Source organism: Hippoglossus hippoglossus, chromosome 20 (genome assembly GCF_009819705.1).
Source record: "Hippoglossus hippoglossus isolate fHipHip1 chromosome 20, fHipHip1.pri, whole genome shotgun sequence".
NCBI lineage: Eukaryota > Metazoa > Chordata > Actinopteri > Pleuronectiformes > Pleuronectidae > Hippoglossus > Hippoglossus hippoglossus.
In genome coordinates this window covers 11,007,734-11,023,341 of record NC_047170.1, presented here as the reverse complement: position 1 = coordinate 11,023,341, position 15,608 = coordinate 11,007,734, and the positions used below count along the sequence as shown (strand labels likewise).

Here is a 15,608-nt window from a genome sequence, read left to right as displayed (position 1 = left end):
CATATATATGGATACACACACACACACACAAACTCGTTTGGGAGAGATGGGAGTGTGAGTGAGATGGCGGGCTGCTATATCAGTGGTGGGACGGGTATATATTCCTGGCTGGTGCTGATAAGCCAACTGATGCCTTGCCTTATTTAGTCAGTACTCACTGACACACACTTGCAGAGCAGCACACATGCACTCTGACTGTATGTGTTTGTCCAAGAGAGTGTTCGCATGTCAGTGTATGTGTGTGAAGCGTTCCTGTGAGGGGGGTTCTGATAAAGCAAATACGTATAGATAGAAGAGTGTGTGTGTGTGTGTGTGTGTGTGTGTGTGTGTGTGTGTGTGTGTGTGTGTGTGTGTGTGTGTGTGTGTGTGTGTGTGTGAGACAGAGAGACAGTACAAACGTGTGTACCTGCTTTTCTGCCAACATGTAGAGGGGCCAGCTTCTTACAGAATAAGGGAAAATAGCTTCATGTGTTGCGGAAGTAGTGCAACAGTCATTAAAAATATTCTGTAACTGAAGCTAAATAGATGAAAACTAATTTAAACCGCGGCAGAAACAACATGGTAATTGGAAAAAAGCTAATCTGATGATGCTGAGAAATTCTCCAACTGGCTCTCACACCCAAACATGTCCTTCCTTGCACACACAGATTATATTAAAATCAACCCTGTGATCCTTAATATAAATATTCCATATATCATTCTTGACTTTAAAGAAATGTTATCAACATTAACACCAGTAACAGGAGTAACTGTGAACTCTTGTTTAATGTCTTGTATATTTTTGTCTGCATGTTTTGTCTGGACATCCACTCACCAGAAGGTCGATGGTTTCATAGCCCCAATGTGTCCTTGGGCCAGATACTGGATCCAATTTGCCCCTGATGGCTGTGCTTATAGTGTATGAACGGTGTGATAGAATAGATGCTGCAGTAAAAAACATAATCCTGAAATTTCATACATCATATAACCTAAAGAATGTGTCATCACAACACAGTTTTTTTAATACAACTGCAACTTGTCCATCTCATGCACACGTCAACCTAAGTTCAGGTGTTCAAGAGGTGCTGATAAACACTTGACACATTGCTGAGTATCATTTTGCTGATTGCTGCAGATGAAATAAGCCTCTTGTGAATAAATGTTCTGTTCCTAGAGAACCTGCATATTTGGTGTTGGTTAACTTTCACTAAGCACAGAGCTATTAAACGGGAAAAACATACTTTCTCCATTTCCCCGGACTGACTTTTTTTTTTCAACTTAACATAACAGAATGAAGCGCAGGTAAAAAATAATAATTTGAATAACAACACACAATCCACCAGAGATGAGCTGTTGAAACTAATATGCAAGTGTGCTTTTTAGATTTTCAAGGATAATGTTAAGACAATTTTTTTAATGCTTCTGCTTTTATGAAATAGCACAGAGAGTGCAGGAACTTTTAGGTATCACAGTGTTCATTACGGTTCATTGCTGAGTCTCCAGGACACATAAACTGCTGATCCCTGACAAAGAGGCTTAATATGAGAAGCATCATGATGTAGTAACGTTTTCAATGGTGCTAACACTCACTTATCTCCGTTCACAGGCCTCAACCACAACCACAACCACATACACACACAGAGGAGAGCGTACTTTCAGATAAGAGGGACAAAATAACTGAATGAGGGACCACTCCACTCCACCGCATCACAGGAGAACGCCATTGATTGGCTGATCCCAAGCATGAGGTCATCAGCTCTGCCCCAGAGGCTGATGGGATAGCTCCTCTGTACACTAATTCACGGTGGAGAGGTAGGTGTGTCCCCCCTCTCTGTTTCATTTCTTCCATTTGTTCACATCCGCACACTCAAGACTTCCCAGAATGCTCTTGCTCAGCAAATTCGCTGCATCTCCCAAATTATTCACTCAACATTCATCCCCCCGCTCTCTCGCTTCAATCCATTTTCCTTTGCTCTCTCTGTCTTTTCTGCCGTTGCTCTGCCTCCCTCCCCTCACTCCCTGCAGATCTGCTGCCGAACGCTCCACATCCAAAGACAGGGAGTCACGTGACGAGAGCTGGATCGATAGGAGTGCATCTTTCGCCATGCACTGTATAATGAGACTTACATAACACGCTTACAACCATCACCGTCTGCCTGTTTCTAACACAAACACACTTGATAGAGGAAAACAAAAAATTGCTGAATTCAATCAGCAGAGCGCAAGAGATGATTTTCCAGCAGCACATGATGGAGCAGCACAAACCAGCCAGTAATTTGATCACTAACTCCAGTACAGGGGAGCTTGTTTGCTGCCATAAACACTTTGTATCAGCGTGAATGTTTGCACTGTTGCTGCTTTAGCGCCATGCATTAGGTCATGTGTTTACTTCTGTTGCAAGTTGTTGCACTAATGCACAATCCGAGGAGATCAGAGGGCTCGTTCTTTCACTGTATTATCCATTTCTCTTTTCCTGGTAGGTTTATCTCGACATCCCAGTCCGACCCTCGCTGACTCAGACAACGGACTCATAATATCATGGGTCTTATCTGTGGAACAAACAGCCGTTCTAATATTAAGCATGTTAAATCCTTTCTTATGTAATCTACATCTTATATCCTCCACAAAAGATTGTGGGGATATGAGAATAAAGCCCAGCTATCCATAGTGTCTGCAACATCTATTACTGTATTGCTCTGATATGCCCAGGCTATATCAAAATACGCTTATTCAATGACTCCAGTGTTCTGTATATTGAGAGTGTATATTATTATTTTATGTAGATTGCTGATCAGCCAACAAAATGCTGAAATGACACCGATTAAAAATCACCACAGCACAGTCTGAAGCAGTAAAAAATGTTGTATCCAATATATCGGCCGATATATGTTTATTAAAAAAGAATTTGATGATGATTCCTAAAATGTCTTTATTAAACCCTTATAAAATAATTGTGATTGAGGCTTTATATTTTAAAGTTTTAACCATAAACTTTATCATAGATATCGATAATTAAAAAGAAAACACAAATAAAACTAAATATACAGAACTTGAATTAAGAAAATATAAATATTCACATTGTTTTTAATAATAATTTTTCATATCGGTGAGTATCGGCAAACTGATTCTAGTCCAAACAGCCGCCCAAACAAACCCTAAAACATTCAATTCCCCTGATATTTCCTTAACAATTTTGGATTTGATTGAAACGTATCAACAGATGGACTGTAATGATATTCGGAACGAATGCAAAAGGTCGAATTGCAATAACTTTCATTTCGTGCCATCATCAAGTCAACATTTCAGTTTGTCTGACAGTTTGATGGCCAATCATCAGCTCGTGTTAGCATCATGCTAACACATAAAACTAGAATGGTGAACACGGTAGAAGTTGTACCGTATCAGTTAGCCATCGGCATGTTAGCAGTATATTACTGTCAAGGTGTTTACATTCTGATGTTAGCATTTAGCTCAAAGCACTGCTGTGTATGAGTACACCCTCACTGAGCTGCTAGCATGGGTCCAGACACTAAGGCCGGTTTAACTACATGAAGCATTAAAGGCTGAAATGATCCATTGATTCAATGATAGTTTCAGAGCCCTGTAGCTACGTTTCTTTGTGTTGTGTCGAAACACAATCTGTACGATGGAGTTTTATGACTTCTTGTTTTCATACATGCAAATTCATGTGAGCGTGGAAAAGAGGAGCGTGTGATTGCATAGAGACCTTTTCACAGCTTGTACACACCCTGACAGTCGTCAGTTTAATAATTCCCTGATGCACTGAAACCAGAGGATGTCAAAGCGATGCTGCGTACCCTGAACTGTGTCCCAGTAGGGGGGACGGCTTTAAATGAAAAGGTCACGTCTCATCCACCTGTTAAAGAGCAGATGCCACATCAGAGCAACGCTTGGCAGGGGGAGCAGGTATCGTTATTGGGCACACGAGACTCACTTGGCTCGAGCGGGGGTATGGCTATACGGCTCACGCACATGAACTCTCGGACACACAAATCTCTTTCTCTCACACACACACGCACACAAGATGCCTGACCCCTCTCCCTTCGGAATGAAAGATATGAGCAGAGAATAGAAAATAGAAACAGAACCTTTTCCCGGGGATGATCACAGCGGCTACACAAAAGCCTTGACTGTTGGTGATGAATAAAGGTCGGAGCTGTTGTGATGTGACTCCACTTACAATCAGACCAGGAGATATTTGTCAAACAGGCCACTGCTTGGGCTCTTTGACAGAGACAATAAATGCCAGAGGAAATCCGGCTTGTCTTTTTGTCGTGTTGACACAATACACACCCATATGCACACAGAAGCATGAATGAACACACATAAACTCAATACCTGGAGGCTGCTATTTCCACTTTACTCCTGGCGATGGCTGCAGCCCTCTGTGCCCCCTCCACAGCCCGGTCCACCTTCTCTTTGGTTTTGGGGTTTTTAAGAGGAATCAACTGCTTCCGTATTCCACGCACCAGCACGTTATTTTTGTACTTCCCTTCTTCTTTGGTGCTGTCTGGGAAAACCGTGCACCCGTAACCATGGCGCTTGTTGTTAAGCCATTCTCCCTCGTACTTCATCCCATTGGATCTCTCCGAAACACCAAATCCATTGCGTTTGTCATTCTTCCATTCTCCCATGTAGGTCTCGGTCGTGGTGGCGTCCACATGGTCCTCCAGAGGTAGGTCCTCGTCTGGCAGCTCGCCGTCACCAATGGATATGGTAGAGTTGGCGTCGCTGGAGCTGATGCGGCTCATGGTGGCGTCGCTTCTCGCGGAGCTGCGCTTGCTGGAGATGGAGGTCCGAGAGTCCGACTTGCGCAGCTGCCTGAGGCTGCCAAAGAGCGAGCCCCGGCGGAACAGGCCCTTCTTCTTGCCGGTGACGACCTCGCTGTCTGAGTGGAAGTTGAGGACGAAGCCGCCACGACTGCCTGTCGGCGTGTCTGCGGTGGAGGAGAGGTCCTGGAGCACCGTTCCGTTACTCTGTTCGGAGCGCAGGGAGGCCAGGGATGTACGGAGAGGTGATTTGATAACGGTGGCCATGCCATAGGGAACACTCTGACGTACGCCGTAGCCATGCCGCATACCACCCATCCACTGGCCTTGATAGGTACCTGAGGGAACAGGTGACATGGGTCAGCGGGTGATAGTGAATTACTGTACATTTCTGAAGTGGTGGTTCCAAACATTTTTAGTGCATGGCCCCTTTAAAAGAAGAACTGTCCACTTGTGACATGTTGCATATGTCAATGAGTTGTGAGTAGTTCCATTAAAGCCTGGAGAGGTGATATTATCCAGCTTTTTGCAAATAAAACAAGCAAAGATTAGTAAAAACTAATTATAGAGTATAAGTAACAGAAATATATTATTTTGTCCTGCAAATCCTATTGAGACCCCTCAGATTTATCTTGTGACCCCTTGGATGGATGCGAGCCTTAGGTTTTCAACCACTGTTATACAGTCTGAAAAATTCATAAAAATTTAAAACTGTGTGAAAATATGTGATGTATCTGAACATGACTAATAAAGGTGAGAAGAAGGTGCAGATCAGGTGACAAGACTTTGAACCAGTAGGTCTAGAGTTACAGTGCAGTTACTCAGAAAAATGTTTGTTGTTCCAAATTCAAAGTTACAGTATAATCTTCAAGGACAAAGTGTTTTCAAAGTCCTGCTTGTGGTTACCGTCTGTCTCACTGGGCCTAATTCCAAAAAAGCGTCTTTTATCTAAATGAAATTCTGTATAAGCCTAGAACATGTCTGTAGTCTGGGATTTCTACAAACTCTCTGAGAAAGACAAAAAAATACAAATCATAGAAGATGATGCACACGGGCTTAACCTGTCCTCAAAAGCTTTAGAGTCATATCAGGGTAACATTTCCATCTCGGTTGAAGTGAGAACAATTTGTCTGATTCCTGTTCTGCAATTGGTCGGCTTGATATTCTCTGTATCAGCTAATACATAAGGGAGCACAGCAGCCTTGCTGTAAGGGAGCAGATTATGTCAACTAATGAAATGTTTTCTCTCCTTCCCCTCAGATCCGGAGCCGTGAGCATAACTAACTCAATCACAGAGATTTGATTAAGGAACTGGTACTGAGGATCACTTGGGATGAATGTGAATCACTCAGCTAGGAGCCTATTTTCAGGCGGCCACTAACTCCCCCACTGACAGTAGGCACATTCACCACCATCCGTTCGCCTCTGACGACAGGGAATTGCTATGAGTCACATAATGAGAGAAATACTTCATTAATCCCATTTGGTGCTGCTGAGCCCAATGAGCGTGTGCTGCCCTACTGTAGCTTCTTCAGAGCATCATATTACAATGCTGATCCTAATAAGAAGGAAGGCGTTTTAATCGAGCCCTCTCATCTCATTGACCAGCACGGCGAAGTATGCCATTATGCGGAGATTCTAGCGTAAAACGATATACCAGCCCGGGTAGGCATTTAGATGGATAAACAGTGTGAGATTAACAGGCTGGCTCTGCGCTGCGGTTCAATTCCGTGACCCTGCAGATCAAGTTATCAGGATGTTGCCGGGTCAGACAGCCAGATGTTCTGTAGATCCTCTAGGATCAGCTGAATTCCCAAGCCCGGCCCTCTGCAACCATCATATGTGAGGCATTTACTCTGCACCATAAGGCGTCTGTTAGTGCGGATGATGCGAATGAATTACACATGCAACAGCACCATGTAATACACTGCAGCTCTATGGAGATCTGGTGTTTTTAGGCCGCTTGGTATCTTGTCTACTTGATCAGAATCGGGTCTTAGGACAAAACCCAATCTATGAACACACCAACGTCAATGAGTGAGGTCAAAGGTCTGTGATTGGGTCTTTCACTGACTCCTTGCAAAAGAGTGTCCAGTGGGTGACTTTCCGTGGCTTAACGGATAGATGAGGAGCCGGAATTGTGATTATGTTGGACAGTGAATAATTGTTGATAGACGTCATTAATTCTGCACCATAAGGCGTAAGGCGTCTGTTAGTGGAGATGATGCAACGACACCATGGAACACACAACGTTTACAGAATCATATGCAAGCTCTTGTGTTCGTAGGACGCTCGGTATCTTCTCTTGCTCAGACTCGGGACTCAAGACAAAACCCAATCTCCGAACACATCAGCGTCAACGAGTGAAGTCGAGGCTTTGGGATTAGCCTTTCGCTGACCCCTCGTTTAGAGCTAGTCCAAGAGTGTGTCCGGTGCATGACTCGACAAGGCTAAATAGAACGATTACGTTCTCACTGGACAAATTGTTGATCTAGAGTTTGAACTTGAGTTATTTTAACACTGAATGTCGCATCCATCGGGATTGATATTTCCCCTTGTGTGGAGTCCTGACAGTATTGGAGTCCTGACAGTTGCAGAAAAGGCTGAATTGGCAGCAACAGTTATACTTTCTGGAGAGAAAATCTAAGAAAACCTGTTGCTTTTAATTGGAAAGAGACTCTGAATGATGACTCTTCGTAACAGGTGAAGGTTCAGATGTGAAAAACGCTGTGGAACTCCTTCTGGAGGAGGCATGGTGCTGCTCACTGGCCATGAGAGGAGCAACCGGTTGTTGCCAAATGATGATGGAATAAGAGAGGAGCCGTGGTACCAGACAAGTTCTCCCCAGTGGGGTTATAAATTATTGTTGTATTTTGAGGTGCATGATGAATCTTGACCGCAGTGCGCAATCTCAGCATCAACTCGCATCACATCAGATGGAGATTCATGCGCTGATGTGTTTGTTGGAGTCTGAGCATCCTCCTCACTCCCAGGCTGCATCACACACGCACACACACACACACACACACATACACACCATCACCAGCCACAGCAGTTAAAGCGACACACACACTCATCTATAAGAGGGGCTTCTTACCTCCATCCCCATAAGTTTCGATCCCATATCCATCCTGCAGCCCGTTGCTCCAGGTGCCGTCGTACCGGGCAGGTGTGTTGTGGCTCTGCCGGATCCCGTAGCGACCCTTAAACCCGTGACTCCACTCCCCGCGGTACACCCACTTCCCCTTGTTCTCCACCCCGAGCCCGTGCCGCTTCCCCTGGGACCAGTAGCCCCTGTAGGTGTTCCCGCTGGGCCAGGTGTACACCCCGACTATCTCGAAGCCGTGCGACCAGGAGCCGGCGTACTCGCCCTGGCCCTTGGGTCCGGTGCAGATGCCGTGTCCGTGGGCTTTGCCATCCTCCCACCCCCCGCAGTAAGTGCCGCCGTCGTCGAAGTCAAACCTTCCGCCCGTCATTCAGATAACAAGGCTGCAGATAGAAGCCGATGCTGCGGACTCAGGCGTCTCCAGGACCGAGGCGAGGGGCTCCAGGACCGGCGGTGTGAACACAGGACGAGCCGACGAGCCGATGATGACTAGAGGGATAAAAAGAAGGATAGTGAACAACAGGAGGGTGAGGACACGGAGGCTGACATGTTGGGGAAGGCATGTGTGGAGGTGTGAATGGTGGGCGTCGTTTACCGGAGGCGCACCGGAGGTAGTCCGCTGTGTGCTGCTCGTCTCCCCCCTCTCACCCACTGATCACAGAGGGAGAGAGAGAGAGGCGAGTCCGAGCTGGAGAGACACACCGAGCCAATGACAACGTCACAACACCGGGACCTCCCACCCTCTCTCTACCTCTCTCATCCTCTCTCTCTCACTCTCCCTCTATTTCTCTCTACCTCTCTTTACCTCTCTCTCTACCTCTCTCCCCCTCTCCCCCCTACCCCTCTATCTCTCTCTCTCTCTCTCTACTTCTCTCCCCCCTACCTCTCTCTCTCTACCTCTTGGTCTCTCTCTCTCACCCTACCTTTCTCTCTCTCTCTCTCTCTCTCTCTCTCCCTTCCTCTCTCTCTACCTCTCCCATCCACTCTCTCTGTCTCTCTCTCTCTCTCTCTCTCTCTCCATTCCTCTCTCTCTACCTCTCCCATCCTCCCTCTCTCTCTCTCTCTCTCTCTCTCTCTCTCTCTCTCTACCTCTCCCATCCCCCCCCCCCCCCCCCCCCCCCTCTCTCTCTCTCTCTCACTACTTCTCTCCCCCTACCTCTCTCTCTACCTCTCGGTCTCTCTCTCCCACCCAACGTCTCTCCCTCTCTCACCCTACTTCTCTCTCTCTCTCCCACCCTACCTCCCCCTCTCTCCCACTCTACTTCTCCCTCTCTCTCTCTCCCACACCTACCTTCCTCTCCCCCTCTCTCCCACCCTATCTCTCTCTCCCACTCTCTGTCTCTCTCTCTCTCTCTCTCTCTCTCTCTCTCTCTCTCTCTCTCTCTCTCTCTCTCTCTCACACCCTACCTCCCTTGTATATATATATATTTTTAATGTATATTTTTATTTCAGTGACAGGTGATAGTCTATACTTGGATACTGCATATAGCTCTTTTAAGTTTCAGAGATACAGTATATACTTACAACACACAGTATTATTAATACCCCAGTGAGATATCTGTCACATTTCTTGTGTATTCAATAGTCACATACCGAATAATTTAATTGAATAGCTTATTCTAGGCCTAGTGTTTACAGTGCATGCATCATGTTTGCTAAGCAATTATTCTAAACTGCAAACAAAAGTTCCTCACTTCAGTTGGTTATAATTTGTTAGTTAGTACAGTTTTGAATGACAGTTGTGCTCTTTAAAATGATCACGCTTTGCATCAGGTACATCATAAACTCGCTGTAAACTATATGTACTATGTGCTGTACTTAAACTATAAACTAGTTGTAACCTTCACCAACAGAAGCCTACTACTTAAATAAATACCTCAGAGCGACCTCTGCTGTACAAATACATGTATTGCATAACCAAGGAGTGATATTTCTTCAGTGTAAAGTTGTTGTAATTGTCAACAATATTTGTTGTGTTGGTTTCTTACATTAAAACAATTATATTAATCTTATGATCATAGATTATATAAATTTAGAAACTTGTATTCAATAACAGTAATCTAGGCAAGATGCTCAACAACACATATACTATGTAGTGATGGTTAGTTAATAAAGCTAATTTTAATTTGATTGAACTATGGGTATAACAGATTTTATTTACTACTGATCATCTATGTCTACAGTAGAAGTATTAGACATCAACAAAGACAAAGAGGGAAGATAAAAGGAAGAACAGAAGGGAAATAAGAAAATGATCAACAGAGGGTGAACGTTTAAACTTATCTCATCACTTATACAAACAAAAATATGTTCATTGTGACAATATACTGTAAAATGAAAGAATTTGTCTTTCTAAATACTGCTCTTAATAAAAACGTCAGACTGCAGACGTCAGATTCACGTTACCCTCCGAGTCTGTAGGGGGAGCCATCAGCTCACCGTGACTTGCTGCTCCGTCCTCACTTGTCCCCTAATATGATACTAACAAATAAAATGGCGTCTGAAAGCAGCTCTGTAACCCAGGATGAGAAAACAGCTCTGATAGAAGCAGAGTCGGGACAAGATGCTGTTCAGCAGCAGGAAGGAGAAACGTCTGAGAAGCAACATGAGTCCAAGTTGAAGCTTTATCACTGGACTCAGTCTTTTAATTCTCAGAAGGTGAGTGGTTCAGCACCACAGCTCGGTGGACAGCTCCTACTCTGAGAAAATGGATGGGATGGTGTGGATGGAATTTTTAGATTCACGTAAAACACACATCATCTGTACCTGATGATTCATAATAATGATATAATAATAATAATACTGACCTACAACACACTGTTACAACACTGTTCATCGAAGGAAGTACGGCCAGTGTTTACCTTCCAGACCCAGATGTTTTGGAACGGAACGTTTCAGCATCAGTTTAGTGGGAGAGAAGACAGATAGTAAAATCAGGACTGTAGTATATAATAGTGATGATAATAATAACAATACTAGTAATAACCTTTATTTATATATTACCTCTAAAAACAAGGCTTACAAAGTTACTTGACTGACACAGTAGAATAAAAAACTTTATATCTATATCTATACACTTTGAATATATCTGGGCCACTGTGTTGCTGTTGTGATGGTTGTGTTTGTTGTTACTTTCCGGATCCCTTTCTATTTCAACTTTTTTGATGGTTTTTCAGAAAAAGGCTTCTGATCCAAATAGAAACTTGGATCTAGTGTTTTCATAAGTGGATTGTTGGGCCTTGGCGGAGCTGTGAGCACTCAAGTATCATCTTTGGGGCTAAAATGTGTTGTCTGTGAGTTATTGAAAGAAAAATGAAAGAGCCAGAGCAGCCTTGTGGTAAATCTATCATTTATATTCAATAACATTGTTATTGATGTTTTAATTGAACACTCTGGTGCATAGTCAAGGGAACAGAAGGTGCAGAAACATTACAAGGATTTGATTTTAGATCAGTCATCTATAGATTAATGGCTAGAATAAATGGTTTTTGGTTTGTTATAGTTTCACTCAGATATTTAAACATCCACCGCAGTCATACAGAGGTGTTGTTTTTCAGGTGCGTCTGGCCATAGCAGAAAAAGGTTTGCACTGTCAGGAGTACGATGTGAGTCTGCCGCTCAGCGAGCACAACGAGCCCTGGTTCATGCGTCTGAATCCAACGGGTGAAGTTCCCGTCTTAGTCCACGATGACAACGTCATCTGTGACCCGACACAGATCATGGACTATCTGGAGCACAACTTCACTGATGGTGAGATTGAATAAAGATTCTTCTCAGCCGCACACTCTCACTAACCCACTGTTTTAATGCACTTAAGGACTCCATTCTCTATTTATTTTCATACAGTGTTTCCTTCTTTGTCTTTGTTGAATTTATGTTTTCAAATTATCATTTTGTTGTTTTGATTTGTTCTTAATTTTGCATCGTGCCTTTGTATAGTTTTCATTTATTGATTCCTTTTTTTCTTGGTTTGCACTGATCCACAATAGCTTTGTTCTAAGGGTGCAGTCACCTCACAGTGGAGAACGTACGGTAAGCATGGAACCTTTTAAGATAATGGTGTAATCTGCGAAAACATCAAGTTTCCTTTCCATCACCCCGATCTCTTCTAAATGGTCCCTTCGCAACCTTGTTTCACACTTTAACACCATCGCTCCTTCCTTTTCATGGATTTTCACAGAGGGCACACCCAAGCTGGTACCTGAAGAGGGCAGCACATACTATCACAGGGTGCAGCACTACAGAGAGCTGCTGGACTCACTACAGATGGATGCCTACACCCACGGCTGCATCCTCCACCCTGAGATCACAGTGGACTCGCACATACCAGCCTATGCTGCCTCGCGCATCCGAAGTAAGACACAAAGACAGACACCCTGGCAATAATAATTAAGCTATGATGTTATGTATGTATATCCACAGTGTTGGTTGTCAGGGGGTTAGGGTTAGAACCTGTTTTACCCACACTACAGCCACACATTGTTAGGCATAGAGTCCAAAAAGTGTTAGAAACAGGTTTCTATGAGAGAATATTGATTCCAAGCATCTCATCATGTGCGTCTCATCATGTCTGACCTGGCTTTATGTTTTTGTGTGACAGCACAGATTGGAAACACACAGTCGGAGCTGAAAAAACTGGCCGAGCAGAATCCAGAGCTGAAAGATGCTTATGTTGCAAAACAGAGGCGCTTAAAAGTAAGTTATCTGTAATTGGAAAACATCAGTTTTGATGAACCACCATGTTTGTGATTCCACCTTTTAAATAAACGAGGCTGCAGCTAACTGACGATGAAACAATAATGATGGGAAATAAAACCCGGCTAATCAATAGCTCTGCTTCTGTCATTTAAATCAAACATTTACATTTTGAAATGAATGTATTATTTTGATTTCAACATGAATATTGATTGTTAACGAACACCAAGTAGCACTGAGATGCATGTATGTCCTAACAGTGGTTCAGATGGACGAGTGAGCTGAGAGAACATTTCATTTGTAGGTACTGCAGTTTGACGTGTACCATGACGTTTCTCCTGTGATGTTTAATAGATAAATGTGCTGTGAACAGATGTATTTATATGTGATCATGTTTCTACAGTCTAAGTTGTTTGACCACGACAACATGAAGTACCTGAAGAAGCTTCTGGATGAACTGGAGGGTGTGATGGACCAGGTGGAGACAGAGCTTCAGAGGAGGGAGGAAGAAACACCAGGTAACCACATCATCCTGTTGCTTAGTAACCACTGCACCATCAATATATCATACGCAACAATCAATATCATTGTGTTAATATGACTGTTGTATTATTAAAATGACAATAGAATTCACATCCTCAATTCCTCTGTCTGCCGTGTTTCCCTTGTAGAGGAAGGAACTCAGTCCTGGCTGTGTGGTGACTTCTTCAGCATGGCCGACATCTCTCTGGCAGTAACCTTACACCGCCTCAAGTTCCTCGGCCTCTCCCGTCGCTACTGGGGCAACGGTAACCGTGTCAACCTGGAAACGTACTACGAGCGTGTGGTGGAGCGCCCGGCCTTCAGGAGGGTTTTGGGCCACGTCAACAACATCCTGATATCTGCCGTCCTGCCGGTGGCGTTTCGTGTGGCCAAGAAGAACGCGCCAGTAATTGTCGGTACCACTCTGCTGATAGGCCTCCTGGGCGGAGCCACATACTTGGCCTTTCTGTACATGAGGAAGAGGCTCACTACCTTTAGCTGAGGGATGTTGTGGTGTTTGTTTGGGGACAAAACTGATGTGGGGGTGGGAGGTATAGAAAAATAAATTAGTAAGAAATGTTGCATACATTTAAAGACAAATTTATGCCAAATAAAATTAAAATACAGAGAAGAATATGATTAATTATTATCAGAACATAATTAATATGTAATTAAAGCATATATCTATTATTTTCTCTTTTGCTGGTTGCACAAAATGCACTTTTATTCATTTCTCGTTATGCGACTGCTGCAATATAATCACACCAAAGGTTTGACTGGATGAGCCATGATAGCATTTGCTTCGGTTTTACAGTTTTTTGCTTGATTTGGTAGAAGTATGACAAGCGTGCTCGTGAATTTGGTCACATCTTGCTTTAAAAGCTGGGGAGACTTGGCTCTCTTCCCCATGAGCGGTTTGTTTTTATAACATTACCTGAAAGTACTGTTCCTCTCTGACTAAATGAAAACACATAGACTTTAGACTGTGTGCCATGCAATCATAACATTAAACAAATATAAACCAGTACAAATAGATTTTCATACTCTATTGAAAACAATTGCAAAGCTATGTATGTATGTAAGGTAATGTAATTTATCGTAAATGGGCTAAATGTTTTTACGTGTACTCAAATAATTATTAAGAGCTTAATCTATTTGACCAGCAGGAATCAAACATGTCTACATGTGTAGGAACTGCTTTTCTCACTGCTTTTCTAATCTTATTTTTAGGCCATCATGTGTAACATCTGTCTGAGAATAAACTGCTTCAAAACAAGCTCCAGTATTTCCTGTCAATCAGGTCGATTTCAGAAATAAAAATTCTCAACTCAGCATCGTTTAATACGCCGTCGTACATCACACAGGTTTTCAAACATTTAACAAAATTCCACATCATAACATCTTAAGGCTGCTAATCACATTTCCCAGACCCTGCATACGAGTCAGCATCTACAGTGGTTTGTTTGCTCGGTCAAAATCTCCACGGCCGACATTTAACATATGCTCGTCTTTTCCTTTAAACTCCCCCCCTCACGTGAGCTCAGACACAGACACATGCCAGACCCCTCGACAAAGACTGGCCTTTGTTTGGAAGTGTCCAGAGGGGCTGGTTAGTGTAGCTGTCAAAGAAATGTCTCACACGTGTTAAAGCCACATGCGAGTGTGTTCGTCAAAAGGACCATAAGCTCATACTCGAGTGTTAGGTCAGGAAAAAGAAAAAAAATCCTACCCTCGCAAATGGCAACTGAAATGACATCACTTGAGCTGCAGGGTTTATCTCACTCTGGTGTCATGTTGAGGGAGAACAGTCATGAATGCATGAAAATGTATATTAGTGTAAATCAAAGTTAGGGAGTTGCAGCACAGGTTATAAAATAAATGAGATTCCTCCATGTTTTTAACAAAACTCCATGTGGATGATGTTCGTCTTATATCTCCACAAATCACTGACTGAAAAACTGAGGAGGACTGATGATGTCTACATGTGAGGGAAATCTACATGTGAGGGAAATCTAGCAGGGTGAGGGAATGAAGCTTTTTATTTTTAATGGTGGTTCACAGTCAAGAACTCAAGTTAATAAAGAAGGGATTATACTCATTATCCACATGGAATCTATTCTGATAGTTGCTTTGTTTATTCAGGTCAAATCTCTTATTGAAATAAAATGAATTGTACTTCAGAGGTTTTCAAAAGAACCAATGTAAATCATTAACATATGCTGAGAGACCATTAGTCATACTTTAGCCTCCCTGTGTTTATCATGGCCGACACACCTTCCGGATTCATACAGTGTTTAAAACACTAGGACAAAACTCACATGCACTGATTTGCACATGCACGCCCTTCATGCCTCTTAAAAATCTATTGATCTTGTGATGTGAAGACGTCAACATGTATGTATGTGTATGTCCACTAGAGGGCAGCATTTCCTTAAACAACATTAATCTCAAAATTCACAATGAAGGAGTCAGACTCCCTGAGCTTCTACATGTTTCCAATTACTTATATTTTCAGA

General features: G+C 43.2%; 2 protein-coding genes across 4 annotated transcripts in view; one reads left to right on the top strand and one right to left on the bottom strand.

Moving 5' to 3' along the window:
- Positions 1–8,650, bottom strand: part of jph1a (junctophilin 1a) — a 31,252-nt gene extending 22,602 nt beyond the window's left edge. Inside the window, exons 1-3 of the mRNA XM_034572325.1 lie at positions 8,471–8,650; positions 7,867–8,364; positions 4,339–5,107 (exon numbers count right to left, since the gene is read on the bottom strand). Coding sequence (XP_034428216.1) covers positions 4,339–5,107; positions 7,867–8,245 — 1,148 coding nt within the window. The 5' untranslated portion in view covers positions 8,246–8,364; positions 8,471–8,650. The remainder of the gene's footprint in view (positions 1–4,338; positions 5,108–7,866; positions 8,365–8,470) is intronic.
- On the top strand, positions 8,274–14,369 carry gdap1 (ganglioside induced differentiation associated protein 1). Of its 3 annotated transcripts, none has more exons than XM_034572328.1 (6): positions 8,274–8,402; positions 11,433–11,625; positions 12,056–12,229; positions 12,476–12,570; positions 12,974–13,088; positions 13,242–14,246. In XM_034572328.1, the coding sequence occupies exons 1-6, from the start codon at positions 8,358–8,360 to the stop codon at positions 13,592–13,594; spliced, it is 975 nt and encodes a 324-aa protein (XP_034428219.1). In that variant the 5' UTR covers positions 8,274–8,357; the 3' UTR covers positions 13,595–14,246. The 3 variants fall into 3 exon arrangements, with proteins under 3 accessions (XP_034428219.1, XP_034428217.1, XP_034428220.1); XM_034572326.1 differs by lacking the exon at positions 8,274–8,402 and adding an exon at positions 10,336–10,533 and having other exon boundaries at positions 13,242–14,369; XM_034572329.1 differs by lacking the exon at positions 8,274–8,402 and adding an exon at positions 11,865–11,907 and having other exon boundaries at positions 11,437–11,625.
- The last annotated feature ends 1,239 nt before the right edge of the window (positions 14,370–15,608 follow it).